This window comes from Biomphalaria glabrata, chromosome 10, assembly GCF_947242115.1.
Source record: "Biomphalaria glabrata chromosome 10, xgBioGlab47.1, whole genome shotgun sequence".
Taxonomy (NCBI): Eukaryota; Metazoa; Mollusca; class Gastropoda; family Planorbidae; genus Biomphalaria; species Biomphalaria glabrata.
This window is the reverse complement of record NC_074720.1, coordinates 32,118,994-32,136,569: the sequence shown is the minus strand read 5'-3', so window position 1 is coordinate 32,136,569 and position 17,576 is coordinate 32,118,994. Positions and strand designations below refer to the sequence as shown.

General features: G+C 36.2%; 1 protein-coding gene across 3 annotated transcripts in view; it reads right to left on the bottom strand.

Moving 5' to 3' along the window:
• Positions 1–900: 900 nt before the first annotated feature.
• LOC106074340 (uncharacterized) overlaps positions 901–17,576 on the bottom strand; it is a 215,914-nt gene continuing 199,238 nt past the window's right edge. For all 3 annotated transcript variants that reach the window (XM_056043704.1, XM_056043705.1, XM_056043703.1), the window contains exons 6-8: positions 3,787–3,911; positions 2,760–2,892; positions 901–1,327 (exon numbers count right to left, since the gene is read on the bottom strand). In XM_056043704.1, coding sequence (XP_055899679.1) covers positions 937–1,327; positions 2,760–2,892; positions 3,787–3,911 — 649 coding nt within the window. In that variant the 3' untranslated portion in view covers positions 901–936. The remainder of the gene's footprint in view (positions 1,328–2,759; positions 2,893–3,786; positions 3,912–17,576) is intronic.

The window sequence follows — 17,576 nt, the reverse complement described above, 5'->3', positions numbered from 1 at the left end:
CATTCAATACATTGAAGTTATTTACCGAATTCACTGAAGTTTTCTATTTCCTGTGTATCACATGGAATAAATATTTACACATCGTCTACTTTTAAAGACAACACAAACGATCTGTAAAATATTGAACCGATATAATGTGTTCTATAGTTCTGAACAGTATCAATGTTTCACGTGAAAGCCACCCCGTCGAACTCAAAGACAAGCCTTGGTTTTATTTTTAAACTTGAACTAATTCTCATATTTGTCATGTTAAAACAAAGTTTTAAAAATTCAGAGCTATAATTTAAATTATAAACAACTTGTTATTGGCCCAGTTTTATTCAGTCGGTGTAACCTTAATTTTTTTGTTCACTCCTAAGTACAATATACTAGTTGAAATAATGAAGACAAAATCATTGGCGTAGCTAGGCATTTTGGAGCTGGGGGGGGGGGGCTTAACCTCTTTAGGCGTCCCTGCATTTTGACATTCGACATCATGACATTAGATAATGGTGTAAACTTTAATTAAAAACAAATTTGGGACACCCGTTTTGGGGGCGCCCCTCAAGTGGTGGCATTGAGGGATTTTCAATTTTGTTACCCCTATCCCCCGCCCTAGCTACGCCACTGCACAAATTTACAGGCAAGCTTTCGCACTGACTGTAAACACAAAAATGGGTTTAACTTTAAAATCAAGTCCTGCAGGTGCAACCTTTTCTAGTAAAATGGCTAAGTAACGTGTAATTATATCACATATCGCACACACCATGCTCAAAACACATCATTCTATTAGGGAATAAATAAATGCCAGCGTCTTATCTTTCATGAGTTTATAGCACTCTGGTTCGAGGCTAGCGATGAATGGAGGCTGTCAGGTCTCAAACCTGTAGTTCATTTTGTTTTTTGTTTGACACACTGTAGTGTGTGTTCTTGAACAAACAACAGTTATAACGTCATTTAGGAAGCAGGGAAAGTTATAATGTTTCTTTCAGGAAGAAGCCACAGTTCGTCCCGCTGGCCAAACAAAAAGGCGGCGAAACCAAGAAGGCAACACAAGCACAATAAGGTCCGACTGTCCGAGGCTGAAGACGTCGACGAATTGCGCAACCTCGGGGAAGAGCGTTCACTGTGGTAATTACCATGCCGGCTGTAAATCTGGGAGGTGATGTCCGGTAAAGCTGTGGTCTTTAAAATTTCCATCGGGTGGCTGAAAGAGCAGCCGTGGCCGTTGACGACGTCGACGAAGTGTGAGGTAAAGTTGAAGTTCTCCATGTACTTCTCAGCCACCTCAATGGCGCAGCCTAATGCCATGACAGTATAGACGCAGGTGATGTAGTCATTGGTGAAACTGAAACAAAGTAAGGACAAGAGTCAAGGGTATTGATACTAAAGGAAATGAAAATGTATAGAGATCTGTGAAAAGATAAAAAGCAACAGCAAGAGAGAGAGAGAGAGAAAGGGAAAGAAACAAAGAGAGAGAGAGTGAAAGAAACAGATGGAGAGAGAGAGAGAGAGAGAGAGAGAGAGAGAGTGAAAGGAACAGATGGAGAGAGAGAGAGAGAGAGAGTGAAAGAAACGGAGAGACAGAGAGAGAGAGTGAAAGAAACAGATGGAGAGAGAGATAGAGAGAGAGTGAAAGGAACAGAGGGAGAGAGTGAAAGGAACAGAGAGATAGAAAGTGAAAGGAACAGAGAGAGCGAGAGAAAGTGAAAGAAGTATATATAGAGAAAGAGAAAAGTAGAGTGAGAGAAATGGAAAAGAGAACGAGAGAACGAGAGCGAGTAAGATAGATAAAAAAAAGAGAGCAAAAGAAAACAAAAAGAGACAGAAAGAAACTTAAAGGAGAGAAAGAAATATAAAGAAAGAGAACAAAGAGAAAGTGAAAAATAGAGAAAGATGAAGAAAAAAAAAAAGACAGAGGAGAGAAAGAAACAAAACATGACAAATAAATGTACCAATTAGTCAATGAAATACTCGTAATTAATTATTTTGTATGAGAGAATTTTGATAATATTTGATTGTTTTTAGGCTTACATTTCAACGCTCCCCTTTCTGACCCATGAATTCTAGTATCTGTTACGTTTAATCGGAACGGCAGCTTTAAAACGCCCTACCACACAAACCCACTTCTGACCATTGATTCTAGTATCCCTTCTCTCTTCCACATCAAAATGGCCTTCGCTCCGATCCTCGCCATTAAATCTTGAGACTTTTTCACAGACATTTTGTCTACCACTAAATCTGAGACTCTTCACATACATTTCTTCTACCCCTAAAACATTCAAGAGTTGTCCGCTATAAAATGCTTCGTCCTTGTCCTAAGAGTGAAGTGTAAGACTCGTGGAACTCTGGGCCCTACTGAACTAACTTTTGTCTGGAAAACATCCAAACAGATGTAATGTTGTATATCCATATCACCGATGTCTCATATCCTAAGACGAGAAGTCGAAGGTCGAGCACACCGGGAAATCTCACCCATATTCCTTCTCTATACTACATTAGCCGTGCAGGTGTCGGCCATTAAACGAAATCCCCTTGAGGAACGGTGTGTGGATTTTTTTATGACATGTTTGTTTGTTGGTTGTTGTTTTTTATCCCCACCAGTGTAATGGAGTTGGTCGTTAGGCATCTCCACGGGGGTTTAGGTTATACTTCCTTCTTGGCCTTATCTCTTTCTTTAACGACCGCTTCCTGTCTGCGCCGCGTCAGATTACTGACTGTCAAGGGTCGACTGTAATACCAAATGTCTATTATAACCATACCATTCAGTAAATACTTACTTGCACCAGGGATGAGTCACCGGCGACGTCTGCAGCAAGTTGTTCACCTCATCCAACCTTTCATTCCGTTTCTTATGGCAGCTGGACAAGTTCCGGTCAGTTTTCCTGGCACACGCTTTCAGTGCATTCATTTCTGCAAGAGGTGCACACAAAACACAAAGTGGCCAATTGTTAGTAAATAGTGAGTCTGAGATTATTATAAACGTTTACAGTTAACATTTTTGGCTATTGGTTATTATGATTTAGTCTGTAAACCAGGGTTTATTAGTTTTTGCTAACAAAATTGTTGTCAGGTGTTGTTTTTTTTTACAGTTGCTAGATAATGTTGTTGTCAGTAATAGCTATTGGTGGTTCTTGTTGAAGTTGTTAGTTGTTATTGATGTTTTATTGTTACATGTTTTGTTAGATGTTGTTAGATGTTGATGTTTTTGTTATATGTTGTTGATGTTTTTGTTAGATGTTGATATTTTTGTTAGATATTGTTGATGTTTTTGTTAGATGTCGATGTTTTTGTTAGATGTTGATATTTTTGTTAGATATTGTTAATGTTTTTGTTAGATGTTGCTGATGTATTTGCGCAATTATCTTACTAAAACAAGACGATACGTCTCAATGAAGCTAAGACGTTTGTCTTTCTATTTAAAGTCACAAGTCGTTTGGTCCCAGGGAATGTTGGGGGACCAGGTAGGATTAAAGTCCTTGTGATAAACGGCATTTAAAAAAATGTAAACCAGTAAGGTGTAACTGTTTAGCACAGTTTAACCCGTTGTACTTGACAACTTCGAGTCTGATAAAGAAGATGTTGAATGTGAAGTTCTTTGTTTGGCAAATTATTATATTCATAATCTATTAGCCTTAAACTGTACATTGTCAGCATTTAGGTTTTGGTCTTCATTATCATATTACAGACTTCGCAGTTCCCATAAAAGTACTCACTTAAAACATAAAGTTTATAAAATGGACACCAAAATTTACACATAAACACAAAATATTGCACACTCAAAAATTGTTTTAAAAAATTGATAACCTTTTCTAGCAAACCTTTCTCCACAGATGTACTGCTGACGAATTTTGAAGATCTGAGTGGCATAGACGACCTCGCCCTTACACTGGCCTACTATACTGTCCGAACATTCCGGACTTTTAAAGAATCTGTAATTACAAAAGAAATACATTTTACATTTCTGAAAAAAATACTTTTTTTTTCTGTCGAGGCTTTAAAGTAATTTATGCTGTCTAATTATGTGTTTATTGCTGTAATCCCCAAGGGCTGCAACGATGCCTCTCCACTGCACTCGGTTCTGAGCAGCGTCTTCATCTGCTCACATGTCACTCCAGTATCCTCAGCTTCTCTGATGATTGACCACTTCCAGGTTGGTTTGGGTCTGCCTAATTTCTCTTTCCTTGAGGATTCCAATCAAGTGTCTGCCATTTGAACATTACAAGTTGGTTTTCGCAGCATGTATCCTTCCTATCGAGTTCCATTGTTTCAGATATAGGTATTTGTTTGTCTCTCTCTCACAAGTTGACAGTTGATATCTTTTCGGGTGACCTAATTCTCAATATCCAGCGTAGGAAACTGTTCTCGAAGTTCTGGGGTTTTAACATAGGTTTTTGTAATTCTTTATGTCTTGAAACTAAAAAGAAATACCGACTTAAAGCTTGTGTTATAGATTGGAAAGTGGAAAAGGCAAACCTAGAATTATTATTGCCCTGTATTGCCATCGGTTTGTGTATACATATACAGAAGTAGAAGGTTTCCGAAAGCTCAAGAAATGGAAGTCAAAATAAAATGCAAATCTTTTGTCTTTTTTTGTTATCCTGTCTTAATTTAATGCTCGCAATAAAGTTCTTAGATCTAGATATCTTTCAATCACATTCAATTTTTTTATCTTTTTATGGTGCAATAGATATGACACATATGCTAATTATACCCATGCATGTCTATATCCCAAAGTTTTTGTATCCTTATTAAGTAACTAGGTGTCGTTTTAAAGTAGACAATTAAACTAATTTAAACATTTCTTTTTACAAAGCGTAAATCAACTCATTCTGGCTGTCTTTCTGGTAAAAAGATTGTAAACGTTATTTTTCCGATACCCAGTTTCGGATCAAGCTGAAATGTTACACAATTACAGACAGAGTGAGTTGATTGAAGTTTTTCTAAAAAACTATTTCTAATCGCACAGATGTATTGCTGTTGGAACTGAATTTAAAATTTATTTCAAGCTAAAAAAACGCAGCAGTTTGTCTCGTTAGCTCAGTTGATAGAGCATCAAACGAATGTTCAGGGTTCAATCCTAATTCCGACCAATTATTTTCCTCTCTTTTATCTTAACGTTCTCTATTTTCTCTTTAAGTAATGTAAAAAGAAATAGGGAATAGATATACACATTAAATTTCTTATTATTTAGTTCTTTCTATTTACTTTCAAGGAACATGTTCCCATCTTTGTAAAAAAAAAATGTTTTTATTCAATAAAACAAAACAAAACAAAAGTAATTTCAACAAGCTAGACAGCAAGAACGAAAAAAAAAAAGTTCCAGACATTTCGTCTTGACCTCGACATTCCTAATTTTATTTCAAGCTTTACATTGAGCGGGACATTAAAAGGGGAAAAAAAAGAGCAGCCAGCCTCAAGTTTCGAGGGCTACTAGCCCCATTGCCATTAAAATCAATCCCGTAACGAGCTCACAGGGCCAGCGCAACAAAATAATTTCCGTCGGCCAATGGAAGGGAATGGGTCACAAATTCAAAGCCACGGCAGGGATACACTGTTCTGAGTGGGGATGTTAAGTCGGCTGTAATCCAGCGTGAAACGCCTTCTTCCCGCTCATGCATTGCGGAAGATCGATTTCAAACAACAAAAATAAAAAGTAATTCTCGGCACAGGGTATGACCAATAAATAATAGGTTCGTTTTATGAATTAGGATGAATCTTAAAGCTAATGCTAATGAGATTCATATCTGGGGTGACTTACAAGTTAAGAATCTGTTATCAGCCTCATTATGAGTTAACAATTTCTAAATATTTACGATTTTCACAAAGAATAGTAAACATAATAATCTCCTCTTTGTTACTTTATCTAGCTTAAGGATCTGATTCACATTATTGACGCAATGTGATAGCGTCGTATACGTAAAACAATAAAACCCGATATGGATGAATGTTTGGGGGGGCGGGGGGGGGGGGGCTATGTAAGGTCACCTCAAGAAAAAAGTAAGAAAAAAAAAAGAGGATGATGGGAAGAGATTTCGGAGAAATAGACAAACTGAATAATGTCAAGGACGCCTTATTGAATAAAAATCAATGTTGCCAACTAAAAATGGAAATATTTATTTGAGAAATAAACGAAATGGCTGAAAAGTTTAATGAATGAAAGATGAAAAAATGCATTAAAATATTAAAAATATATAATTATCAACCCTTCCTACATTCTCCAATGTTGAAATATTGCTACTCTCAAATTATGATCACAAATTCCCCCCACCCCACCCCATAGTTTGTGCCTTTAGTGGGCACCAGACTTATGCTTGAGAAATGGAGAGTCGGTTGTTCGTTTTGGTGGCAACAGCTAGGGTATCCGGAGATATCAGAGTTTTAAAGGAATAAATAAAAATCCATTTGAAAGTGTTGTGCTAATAATAAAACACTAGACTCCAAATAAGATGAATCAAAATAACAAACCCACAGAAATAGATTCAATATCAAGCATCAAAGGAGCAAAAAGTATATACTAACAAAAATCAAAAGGCTGGCGACTCAAAGGAAGACCGCAGTCTTTGTGGATTGACGATCTAGAGGCAGACCTAAAACGACTTATACTTCGGGCATGGAAGCAAAAAGCTCAAGAGAGACCTGAATGAAAGGGTGTGCTGAAGCAGAACAGAGCTCTCCATGGCTGTAGCGCCACTGGAATGGATGTATCAAGCATCAAACATATGAACCACGCTGCTTTCAAAACAAGCTTGTCTCCACAATTTATATTTCACAGAAGTAGAAGCTCAAGAAATGAAAAAAAAACAGTTAAAATTTTAATGCCTAATTACTTCCCCTACATTATTTCTTAGTCTTGGTAGAGATAGGAAGGATTCAGCATTAAGTATGTGGAAATATGTTTTGTTTAACTGACAAACTTACTAATTTGTTTTTTATCAGTACCTTTGAGATCTAGAATACTTATTTACGGTTTACTTCTATTTTCACAGTTCTTTTTTAAATGACATGAATGTATGACGTCACAATTCTTTTTTTCCCCGTCTAGTCGGAAGCTATAAAAGTAGACTAAGCCACATAGTCAAAGAGATTTCAATTTACAGCAATCTAAGATCACATAGTGAATGATAGTTAAAATTACGCGAGGTTTCTAGTAAAACTGATAGAAAGTACACACACAGGAGTGTGTTCGATACCTGACTTCAGTCGTCTGCTGCCAAATAAAGCTACTTTGTAGAGAAATCGTCTTGCGCTCAAGTTTTAATACGTTGATTTTTTGTTTGTTTGTTTAAATTTGTCACAAGTACAGACATCTATGCCCCAAAAAATGTCACCAGATCTATTTTTAAAACAAATTTCATTACAACACTTGTTGTTGTAGTTTTTTTTAAATATAGCTCAAGTTCGACAATGCTGGGTCGTTAAACGTTATCGTCATAAAATGTTTCATTCCGGGCCAATAACTCTTACACTGATTTCTTCTCCATCACATAAAAAAAAAACGATCAAGAGTAGTCGATCTTAGTCACAGCTTTTAAAAGGCTAGGTTACAGTGCGAGTAGCAGTAAAGACTTAAATCTCAGAGAAGATGCTGGAGATGGGAGAATGAAAGATGTAGAGGGAAAAAAAGTATGGGGGGGGGGGAACTCCTGACATTAACGTTAGGAGATGTGCCCCTGAAAATTTCCTCCAAACTACGGTCGATTAAACTTCACTGACTGGGTTATCTTCCCTTCCCATCAACGGACCTGGGAAGGCGATATTAAAAGTTCACCTCACAACTGTCACAAGCAAAATGTCACATTTGAACAGTATTGAAAAAAAAATGAATGTTTGATTCCACGGTGTGGGGCTCAAAGGTCATTATCACCAGCAGATTAACTTTAGCGCTCAGTTGAAGGATAGTTCTAATTCATAGCACCTACCTTCACATTTACCTATTCCTTAGGCTGTTGACCGTTGGGGCACTACACAAGAAATGTTGACCGTCTTTCTCCATTTCTCTCTGTCTTTTGACTTGGATAGAACCTCCTTCAATGGCAGGCCCATTCATTCTTGTATTTATTATTCCCATCGTGTTCTCTGTCTGCCTCTTCTTCATTTTCCTGGTACTGTTCCCTGAAGAAAGGTCTTTGCGAGCCCCAAAGACATTGTAATATGGCCATAGAGTTTTAGATTGCGATTTTTTTTTTTACAATAGTTAACCGGTCATCGTGGGGTCCAAGCGCTGTAGTAACCCTGTCTCAAATTTCTTCGTTTGTGATGCGGTCTTTGAATGTGATACCTAGGATTCTTCTATAGCATCCATTCCATTGCTAGGATCCTCCTCTCTAGCTCTGCAGTCAGCGTCCAAGACTCGCAAGAATATAAGAATGTGACCTTAACCAAAGGGCGCACCTGGCTGATTTTGGTGTCAAGCCCTATGCTTTTGTCTTTCCTTATTGTTTTGAGTCTTGCTAAAGCGTCTGGCTCAAGAAAAACTGGTCGCCCCCACCCCCGTTACGTTAATGTGATAAAAAGGGATTTCAAATCAGTGAACATTGATACTGACTATTGGGAAGAGATAGCCTTAGACCGCACTAGCTGGAGAGAGACTGACCAAGAAAGCTATAGACAGCGAGAAAACATGGGCCTCGGCTCTTGAAGAAAAGCGTGCCACACGGAAAATGACCTGCTCCTCTACCACCAAAGCGAAAGCCACCTTGACATGCAATATATGTGGACGGGAGTGTCTCTCCTAAATAGGGCTCTACAGCCTTATGAAAACGTTTTCGACATGAACCATGGTCGTTTTACGACTGAAGGAGGCCAATGGTGATGAATGTGCTATTCGGGCCAGTAGTTCAGGTTTTGTTCCCTCATATGATACACTAGCTTCGAGATATTTAAAACTACTATCACTTGTCAGTTGTTCACTCCCACCTTTTTTGATGTCACTTTTAAAGCCCTGATTGCTATTGGTTTTATTAATTAAAAAAATTTTCAGCATTTATTTGCATACGATAAGCTGAGTCTCATGTATGCGTATCTCACAGTACCTTCATAGCCCTCCAGAGCATGTTTCGTTGTCCTTTCAAGGACAATATTGAAAAGAGTTGGTGAAAATTCATATCAAGATTGTTAGATCTACTTTTGTATTTATGGATCAAATAGGTACTTCCCCGGTAAGATTACTTGCAAAAGAAATACACCGCGCACAGTATGTAAAATCAAACAACCACATATAATACGAAAAAAAATGGATTTGGTTACTCTTAATCAGCAAAGTTTATTCGGGCAGTTTAGTATGCATAGAAATTTAGTATGTCGAAGCATTAATCATGTAATGCTTCGTTAAGAGTAATTGCAATTCATAGAATACCGCAAGGTTGTCATTTACCTACATCGCAGTAAAACATAAAAACAGGTAATTTATTTGTGACAAGCTATGCTTTGAAAAGATACAGTTAACTCTTAATGTTTCCACAGCGTCTGAATTACCAAAAATTTCAGATTACTGCATGTTTGCTATACTCATAAGATAAGAATTCAAATGTCAATTATATGCTAAGAAAAGTTTATTTATGACGAGATAAGAAATTCTATGAGACTTCCAAACAACAGAAATAAAAGAAAAAATATTGATTTAAAACGTACAAAGCAAATTTCTGCTTTCACATAACAAAATTACGAGCAAAGAAAAATTAAAGCCAATCTGCGTTCTAAAAAAAAAACGAAATGCAGTATACACATGAATTTATGTCGGCAAGGCTGGAGCTACCTATAGGCAACTCAAGCTTAATGGTCCCCAAGAAATATTAAGCACTGAAAAGGACTTCATATTTCAAATAGCTTAGGGCCTTTTCAAGTCTAATTAAGGCGCTGTACGTGGGTTAAGCGTCGTATTACTGAGTGTATCGGATTACCGTGTCGGACTAGGAAGTGTCAGAATATCAAGCCTTAACTTTGTATGATAATTGTGTGCACGTTTTAGCACTGTAGAATCTACAGCTCTTTTGTTTGTTCTACAAGGGACGCTGGGATACCATACCTCTCGTGTATTTCACTGGATTGATAGAATTATATCCCAAAGATATTGCAAGAAACGTTTTGTAAGATATTTTACATGAGGCTCCTTCAGATTTGAAGATAATTGTATCCTGGTCCTGGTGGCAGAAGGCAGGTTTTGAACCCGGGACCATCGAGACTATCCACACAGTCAGGGCCGGTCCTATATATTGCAAGGCCCTATGCGAAACGGATTTTGCTCATGTTTGAATTTGTATAATTAACTAATTGTATAATTAACCTATCATGTTCCAAAAGCTATTGCATTGTTAACCAACCTTTCCTTTAGGAAATAATTTCTCTGTACAGCATTGCTTTTAAGGCATGTTAATACAATATACCGTTATGTGGGCTGACTCCTTGAGGTAAATAGTACCGGCGACAGGAGGGTAAAAAGTACCGGAAGTACTAATTATCCGACATTCGGTACTATTTAGCCCCAAAGTTTATGTTTTTAGAGCTAGAATCTAGTAATTGCTAAAGATCTATCTAGATTTATAATAAGTTTTAGATCTATATATAATTATAATATATATATATAATTTAGATCTAGAATCATATTCTATGTAACTATAACTTTCTATACAACTATAGAGTAAAAATAGTGTCTAGATTACTTAGATGAATAAGTGCTAAATCTAGTACATTTAAATTTAATGAGATTAGGGCTATAGCTTAATTTTAGTCTAAGCATAATCTAGCCCTTAACTATAAAAAGATTTACATTTTTAAAAAAATACTTGGTCCCAGGAGGATCTTCGGAAAGCCTTAGAGGCGTTGAGGAATAAGTATGGTCTCAATGAAGTGTCAAGACTTTATGGTATTTCTAAGCCAACACTGAAAAGACACTTAGATGGAAAAAAAAACAAATTTGCAAATGGGAACATAGTACAAAGAGCTAGAATGACAGTTTTCCCAGCGGAACTTGAGAATGAGCTTGTCAGTCACATCAATCAGCTGGAAGGAATGCTGTTCAGCCTGACCAGAAATTATATAAGATGTCTTGCATACCAAATAGCAGAAATAAATGGCTTGTCTCATAGAGTGAATAAAACAGAAACAATGGCAGGAAAAGACTGGTTTAGAGATTTTAAGAAACGTCACAATCTGAGCTTGCGACAACCTGAAACATCATCTCTTGCACGTAGTATCGGTTTTAATAAGACATCAGTTAACAGATTTTTTGACCAATTGGAAACCACCATTACAGAAAATAAATTAGATGCTCTTAGGATCTTCAATACCGATGAAACAGCGCTCTCAACTGTCCAGAAAAAAACAGCAAAAAGTGATGAGCTTGACAGGAAGGCATCAGGTGGGGAAGTTGACCTGTGCAAAAAAAGGTCTTACTACCACAGCAATATTTTGTGCCAATGCGGCAGGAAATGCTATTCCACCTATGCTTGTCTACAAGCGAAAAGGGATGAAGGGTGAACTTTTAGATGGTGTCTCTCCAGGAACAATTGCTGTACGCAATGAAAGTGGATGGATGACTGCAGAGAGCTTTTCAAAATGGATGGATCATTTTATAAACAGTGTAAAACCATCAAAAGAAAAGCCTGTTCTTCTTAACTTGGATGGACATACCTTTAATAGCAAAAGTTTGCAAGCCATCACTGATGTAAGTAACTCTTGTGTTATTTTGCTCAGCTTGCCCCCTAATACTACATATAAGCTTCAACCTTTGGATGTCTCGTTTTTTAAGCCCCTGCAAAGCTGTTATGTACAAAAGTCAGATAAGTGTCTTTTTAATCATCCAGGAAGAGGAATTACTGTATTTCAGGTGGAAACCATCTTACGGAGAGCATACCAAGAGCATTTTGTGTCGCAAATTTTGCTAATGGTTTTTTGAAATGTGGTATATGGCCATGCAATCGACATATATTCACTGAAAGTGATATTGAAACCTCCATTTGCTCAGTTATAAATATTCCTGTAGAACCCATCCCTTCAACCTGAAATTCCCAACATGATCAGTTGTTAGTGCAGTCATCATCAGACTCCTCAACAATAGTTGCAACATCCCCACTCACTTCATCAAATGAACCACGATTTGGTGCAACTGCTCAAAGCTCCATAAATTCAAATTATTCTCACCTAGAACTGTCTATCTCTGCGTACAATTCTGTCCCAACAGAGCCTGACGGCAGATGCTTTTTTTTTTAGAAGCATTTGCATTTCATTAAATGACCATGTCCAGCTAACTGACAGAGATTCAAGTGGAGTTGTATGTAGCGCATGCTAGTTACAATGCAAGACAAGGCATTGGCCGACTCACTTAGAGCACAAGCTGTTGACTATGTTTGTAAAAACATTGAGCATTATACAGACTTTGATGCAGCAACATTGTGTGCTGACATGCCACATGCAAAATTTGACAATATTTTTTAAATGCCAGATAGTATTTCTAGACTAAATACTATGGTTGGCGAGCTAGAGATAATAGCAACTACGAAGCTGCTCAGAAAGCCAATTGTCATTATGAATGCTACTAATAATGTTGTTTTAAAATATGGCATGAATGATTTTCCTTCCTCCACTGCAGTAGTAATTCGATTTACAAATATTGGAGATGAGTGTAGGCCATTATGATTGCTTAATTCCTTCTCGACAAGCAAAGTCTAAATACGTCCCTGTAACTTCAATCTCTCCAATTCCAGTAAAAGAAAAAAAAACCATGTTGAACAGAAAAAAAACAATCTTTTAAATCTGAAATTTTAACTTCCAGTCCCTATAAAAAAAATTCTTGTGGATGCAGCAATCTAAAAAAAAAAGGTAAAGACAAACTCAAATTATTCCTGCAAGACAAAAGAAAAAAATGTAAAATGTCTATTCAGTTTACTCAGAATGAGAGTGAGAAAGGTCAAAATTAGTATTGTTTCATATGCGAAGAAAATCTGAAAGAAGACATGATACAATGTTTAATATGTGCTTCTTGGGTGCATATAGCATGTGCAGGTTGTGAAAATGCTGATACTTATACTTGTGAGTTATGTTTGTGAGTTATTCTGTATTGTTATGTATATATGTAGTTGGTACTTATTACCCTCCATGCTGGTACTATTTAGACTTTTAGGAGGCTAAATAGTACTCTTCAATTTTTTTGTCTAGTATTTTTCTATTTGAATATAAATAAGTCTTTAAACCTTGTACATTTGTAGTATGTATTGTTCTAAAGCTATGGCATAAAAAGTAAACATTGATTTTGCTAAACTTTATTAAAATTAATTTATCCCTATATACCCCCCTTTATATAAAGGGAACATTAGGACTACTATTTATAGCTAAATGTCAAAGTGACATTTCAATTATTCCAGACTATAATTAAAGTGACCATTAGCAGTACATTAGATATAGTATTTTGTACTATCTTGATTAAACAAAACAAAGAGAAATTAAGGTTTTTATGCACAATAAAAATGAGAGCGAGAAATTACGATTCTCTCACCTTAAATTTTTAAATGAGCAATATTTGTTAATAATTATATTTTCCGTACCTCATTTAGTTGGTTTTATTTTAGGTTTTCGAAATCTTGTTATATGAAAATAATGGGCTTACAGACAGTGAATATTGCATCAGTCAATTAAGTAATTACTTTACAAACCAACAATTACTTCCTGATAAGATAAGTAATTTCCCTGACCCATACAAATAGGAAACTAGAATAGCTTGTACTTCTGGAGTTAGTCGGGTTTTTAACTAATTATTTTGTTGATTGTAAATGCTAGATCTCTGTTGTAGTGTTTTTCATCGACCCTCGCTTATTGATGAACTGCGACAAAATACTGCTGGAGTAATATGAACAAGTGAATTACTTCGATTACAAGAGCGCCATTGGCGCAACGAACAAACATATTATGTTGGGAAAATTTCAATTAGCGATAGCCTGGAGTAGCACAAGAGAATCTAAAAGATGGAAAACATTGACCACAGCAGCACGTTTTTTAATTATATGCAACAACCAGGACTTTTTTCTACGTACGCTTATTTTTTTTATTTTTTAGGTCATTTTACGTGGCCCAAACTTATGGGTAAATAGGAGTAGATTTTTTAACAAATAAAATATAAATATATTTTAAAAAAAAAAAGGAAACACTTCACATATCTTTCAATATTGTAGAATTTATTTCCATGTTCTATACAAAAGAAAATATTTAATTACCAATAATTATTTGAATAATTTGCTAATTTTGTTATTGATTCATGATTTGTTAGGTACATTAAATATTTGTGTGAAGTTTGAAATCGATCAGAGAATAGGTGTGGGAGAAATAACGTTTACGATCATGTAAACCCCACCTATTTAGCCATATCTCTTATAACAGAAGCATTTATTTCTCTTTTCGGTAGCAAAGAAAATAAATTATGAACAAGAATAAATTGATTTATTGAGCCATTCTATTTACTGAATTATGCTTTGTTATTAATTTAGTCTTTACTTAAGGAGAAGTGAAGTATTTCACGTTGCAAATCATCACATTTGCTCCCTTCAGCGCTCTGTATTTTATGATTTTTAGGTACAATAAATAATAAATAATTATGCAAAATTTCAAAAGTCTTATCTATACAAAATTTTCTAAATAAAATAACATTTTTAGTTTATTATAGAGAAATGCGTCACATTCCCTATAACAAAAAAACATTGACGAATTTAATTTTCAGATGATTATATTTTGAAAAATTTTAACAGTCAAACCAGAGTTTCCCTGTGTGGTCAATTAGGTTGTAAATTTTATTCCCATAGATCTTCACAAACTGATACATTTCTAGAGAAATCCTTGTAATCGTTTTCAAAATACCCATTCAGTTTCCAGGTTCCACACAGTTTTAACCCATGCAGAGTTCGCAAGCTAATTCGAGGTGCCTAGCGATGCAAAGGGCAGATGCTATAAAGGACATCTGTTTCTATGGCTGACGGTTACCGAGCACAACAACCCAACTCCATTACTCCCTCCCTCCAGCAAAAGTCAGGTTCAGAGGAGTCTTAAAAATCATGTAAGTCGAAATCGCTGTCTTTTCCGAGATTCGAACCCGAGATGCTTGGCAGCCACGCTCTTTACCCCTTCAACACCTACAGAAATAGTTCCAGTGATGCATAACCCAACCTTTCCTGATAGTTCAATACCTAATTTCCTAATTGAACTAATTGATTAATAAACACAAGCTCATTTAAGTAGCTCCTGTCCATCTTTCCCTGTCCATCATTCTCTCTCCTTCTGTCCATTCTGTTTCCCCCGACTCCCCCATTGATCATCTGTCCTCTCGAAATCTATTTGTATGAAACCTAATCATAAAATCGACCACCTCTTACGTCATTCAATGGGACGCTTTATTAATATCATTTTTAAAAGGAGCGAAAAAAAAAATGTCGACCTTCTATTACGTCTTTCAAATGTCTCCACATTTCTACAAAATTTTCTAATTTTATCTCCCCTTTTCTATTCATAAATGCAACAGGGAAAGCATCATCATTTATTTTTTGTGCTAAATCCCATACACAAAGGGAGAGTATGCTCCTAGTTAACAAGGGTAATGATGTAAAGTATTGGCAGATATACTTCCCGAGACATTCATCTGAACCTTTCAAAAAAAACAACACACACATATACTTGAATTCTCAATAATTTTTTTCTAATCATTTTTTAAAACCAATGTAAAAAAGAAAAACTAATCTATTTAATAATGCAATTTGATGAATCACAATGGCGTTAGCTTTAAAGACATATACTCCAGTCCACTCATAAGTGCAGTATTGTAGCTGCAAAAACTAGTGATATTCCGCATAACGTTCTCATATATTACTCTACTTACGATATTTTTTTGAAAATACGAGACATGTTTTTACATTTACATAATTTAATGAACACATCTACCCACATAAGTAATTATCTATCTATCCATCTATCTATCTATCTATCTACCTATTCATCTATCTATCTATCTATCTATCTATCTATCTATCTATCTATCTACCGGAGTATTCTTAACCATTTCTCTTTTTTTGTTTTGTTCTGATCACACACCGACCCCCCCCCCCGGCCACCGCTAAGTCAACTCGACCATTGATCTCGTGTCCCTCCCTCGACCACTCCTCCCCCATCGCTCTATCTTTCCCACAGACAAACACACACGCACACAGAGACACATAAACACATATGAACCTGTACCACTTTCCTCTCACACCGAAGGACCTTGATTCCTTCAATCTAGACCTGTAAGCGAATGTCAAACATTCGGCTATTGAAGTGCTCTCTTATAGACCTCCCATCAAACGCATGTATCTGTTTCTTTTATACTCTTCATAAACTATCCCCACTCTCTCTCTCTTTCTCTCTCTCTCTCTCTCTTTCATTCTCTCCCGCGTTCTCTTAATGTTTCTTTCTCCCTCTCTCCCTGTCTCTCGCTCTTTCTCTCTGTGTCTCTCTGTCAATTCCGCTTCCTTCAAAATATTTTTTTCAATTTGGTCTACCTTCATTCACATCTATTTCCATTCTTACACTCTAAACACAAGCGCCCTTTCTATGCTATTCATGTCTTAAGACTTCAATGCATGGGTTTGTGCGTTTGTGTTGTGGGTGAGATCTTGAAAGAGGAGAGAACCTTTTAACGCGAAATAAGACGTGGACACATTGTAATAAATCTGATCTATTTGTATTGTTACATTCATTGTTTTTTTTGACTTGTGTGATTTCTTATTTCTTTATACAAAAAGTCTTTGATTTCAGTTCATTGATGAATCCATACAAACATTCTTTGTTCCTTTTATGTTTTGTTTGGCCATCTATTTTATTTCTTTCCCAAAAGCAGAAATATTTCAAACCTTGTTAAACACTACTGCAAGGTGCTTCAAGCATTGCCTTCAATTCCAAAGATTAATGATTGAGTGCAGTTTTTCACTTGACCACTGAAACCCAGTTGTGACCTGCATATTTAGCTTCATTTAAGCAGACAAAACTGTTGTACGCGGGAGGTCTACTTAGATTGTCTTTTCATTGTCTGTACCTGTCAGCTTTCTTCATATACAGACAAATATTATATGTTGGAATATAATAGTTTATTTTCATGGAATAGTATTCATAAAATTAAAAACTATTAAAGCAACGCAGTCTCTATCCTGATAAGCTCTTTGCATAGATAAGAAAAACATGCCAGTCCACATGCAAATAAAGCAGTATTTATATTAGCCTATAAATACCCTATATTTATAAAATAAAATTAAATTTCGGGATAACGGATCCCACAGTGTGAACTGCTAAAACAAAAAAAAAAACAACAAATTAGATAAACAAGTCTCAATGTGTGAGAATGGCCTCTGACCGAGAGGAGGGGAGAGAATTAGTTACGTCCATCTTTATATCCCCTTCCACGACAAAAGTAATAAACGAGAATATTGATATTGTAATGACTCAATAGTAAGACGCGTAGAAGTTGGGTTTAATTGGGTATTTCTTTCGTGACGCGACAGTACATTAAAAAGTGAGAACGGAAATAAATGAGAGAGATAACGGACGAGAAGAAGAAAGACCGCTTGAAGTCATGTAGACATTTTGAC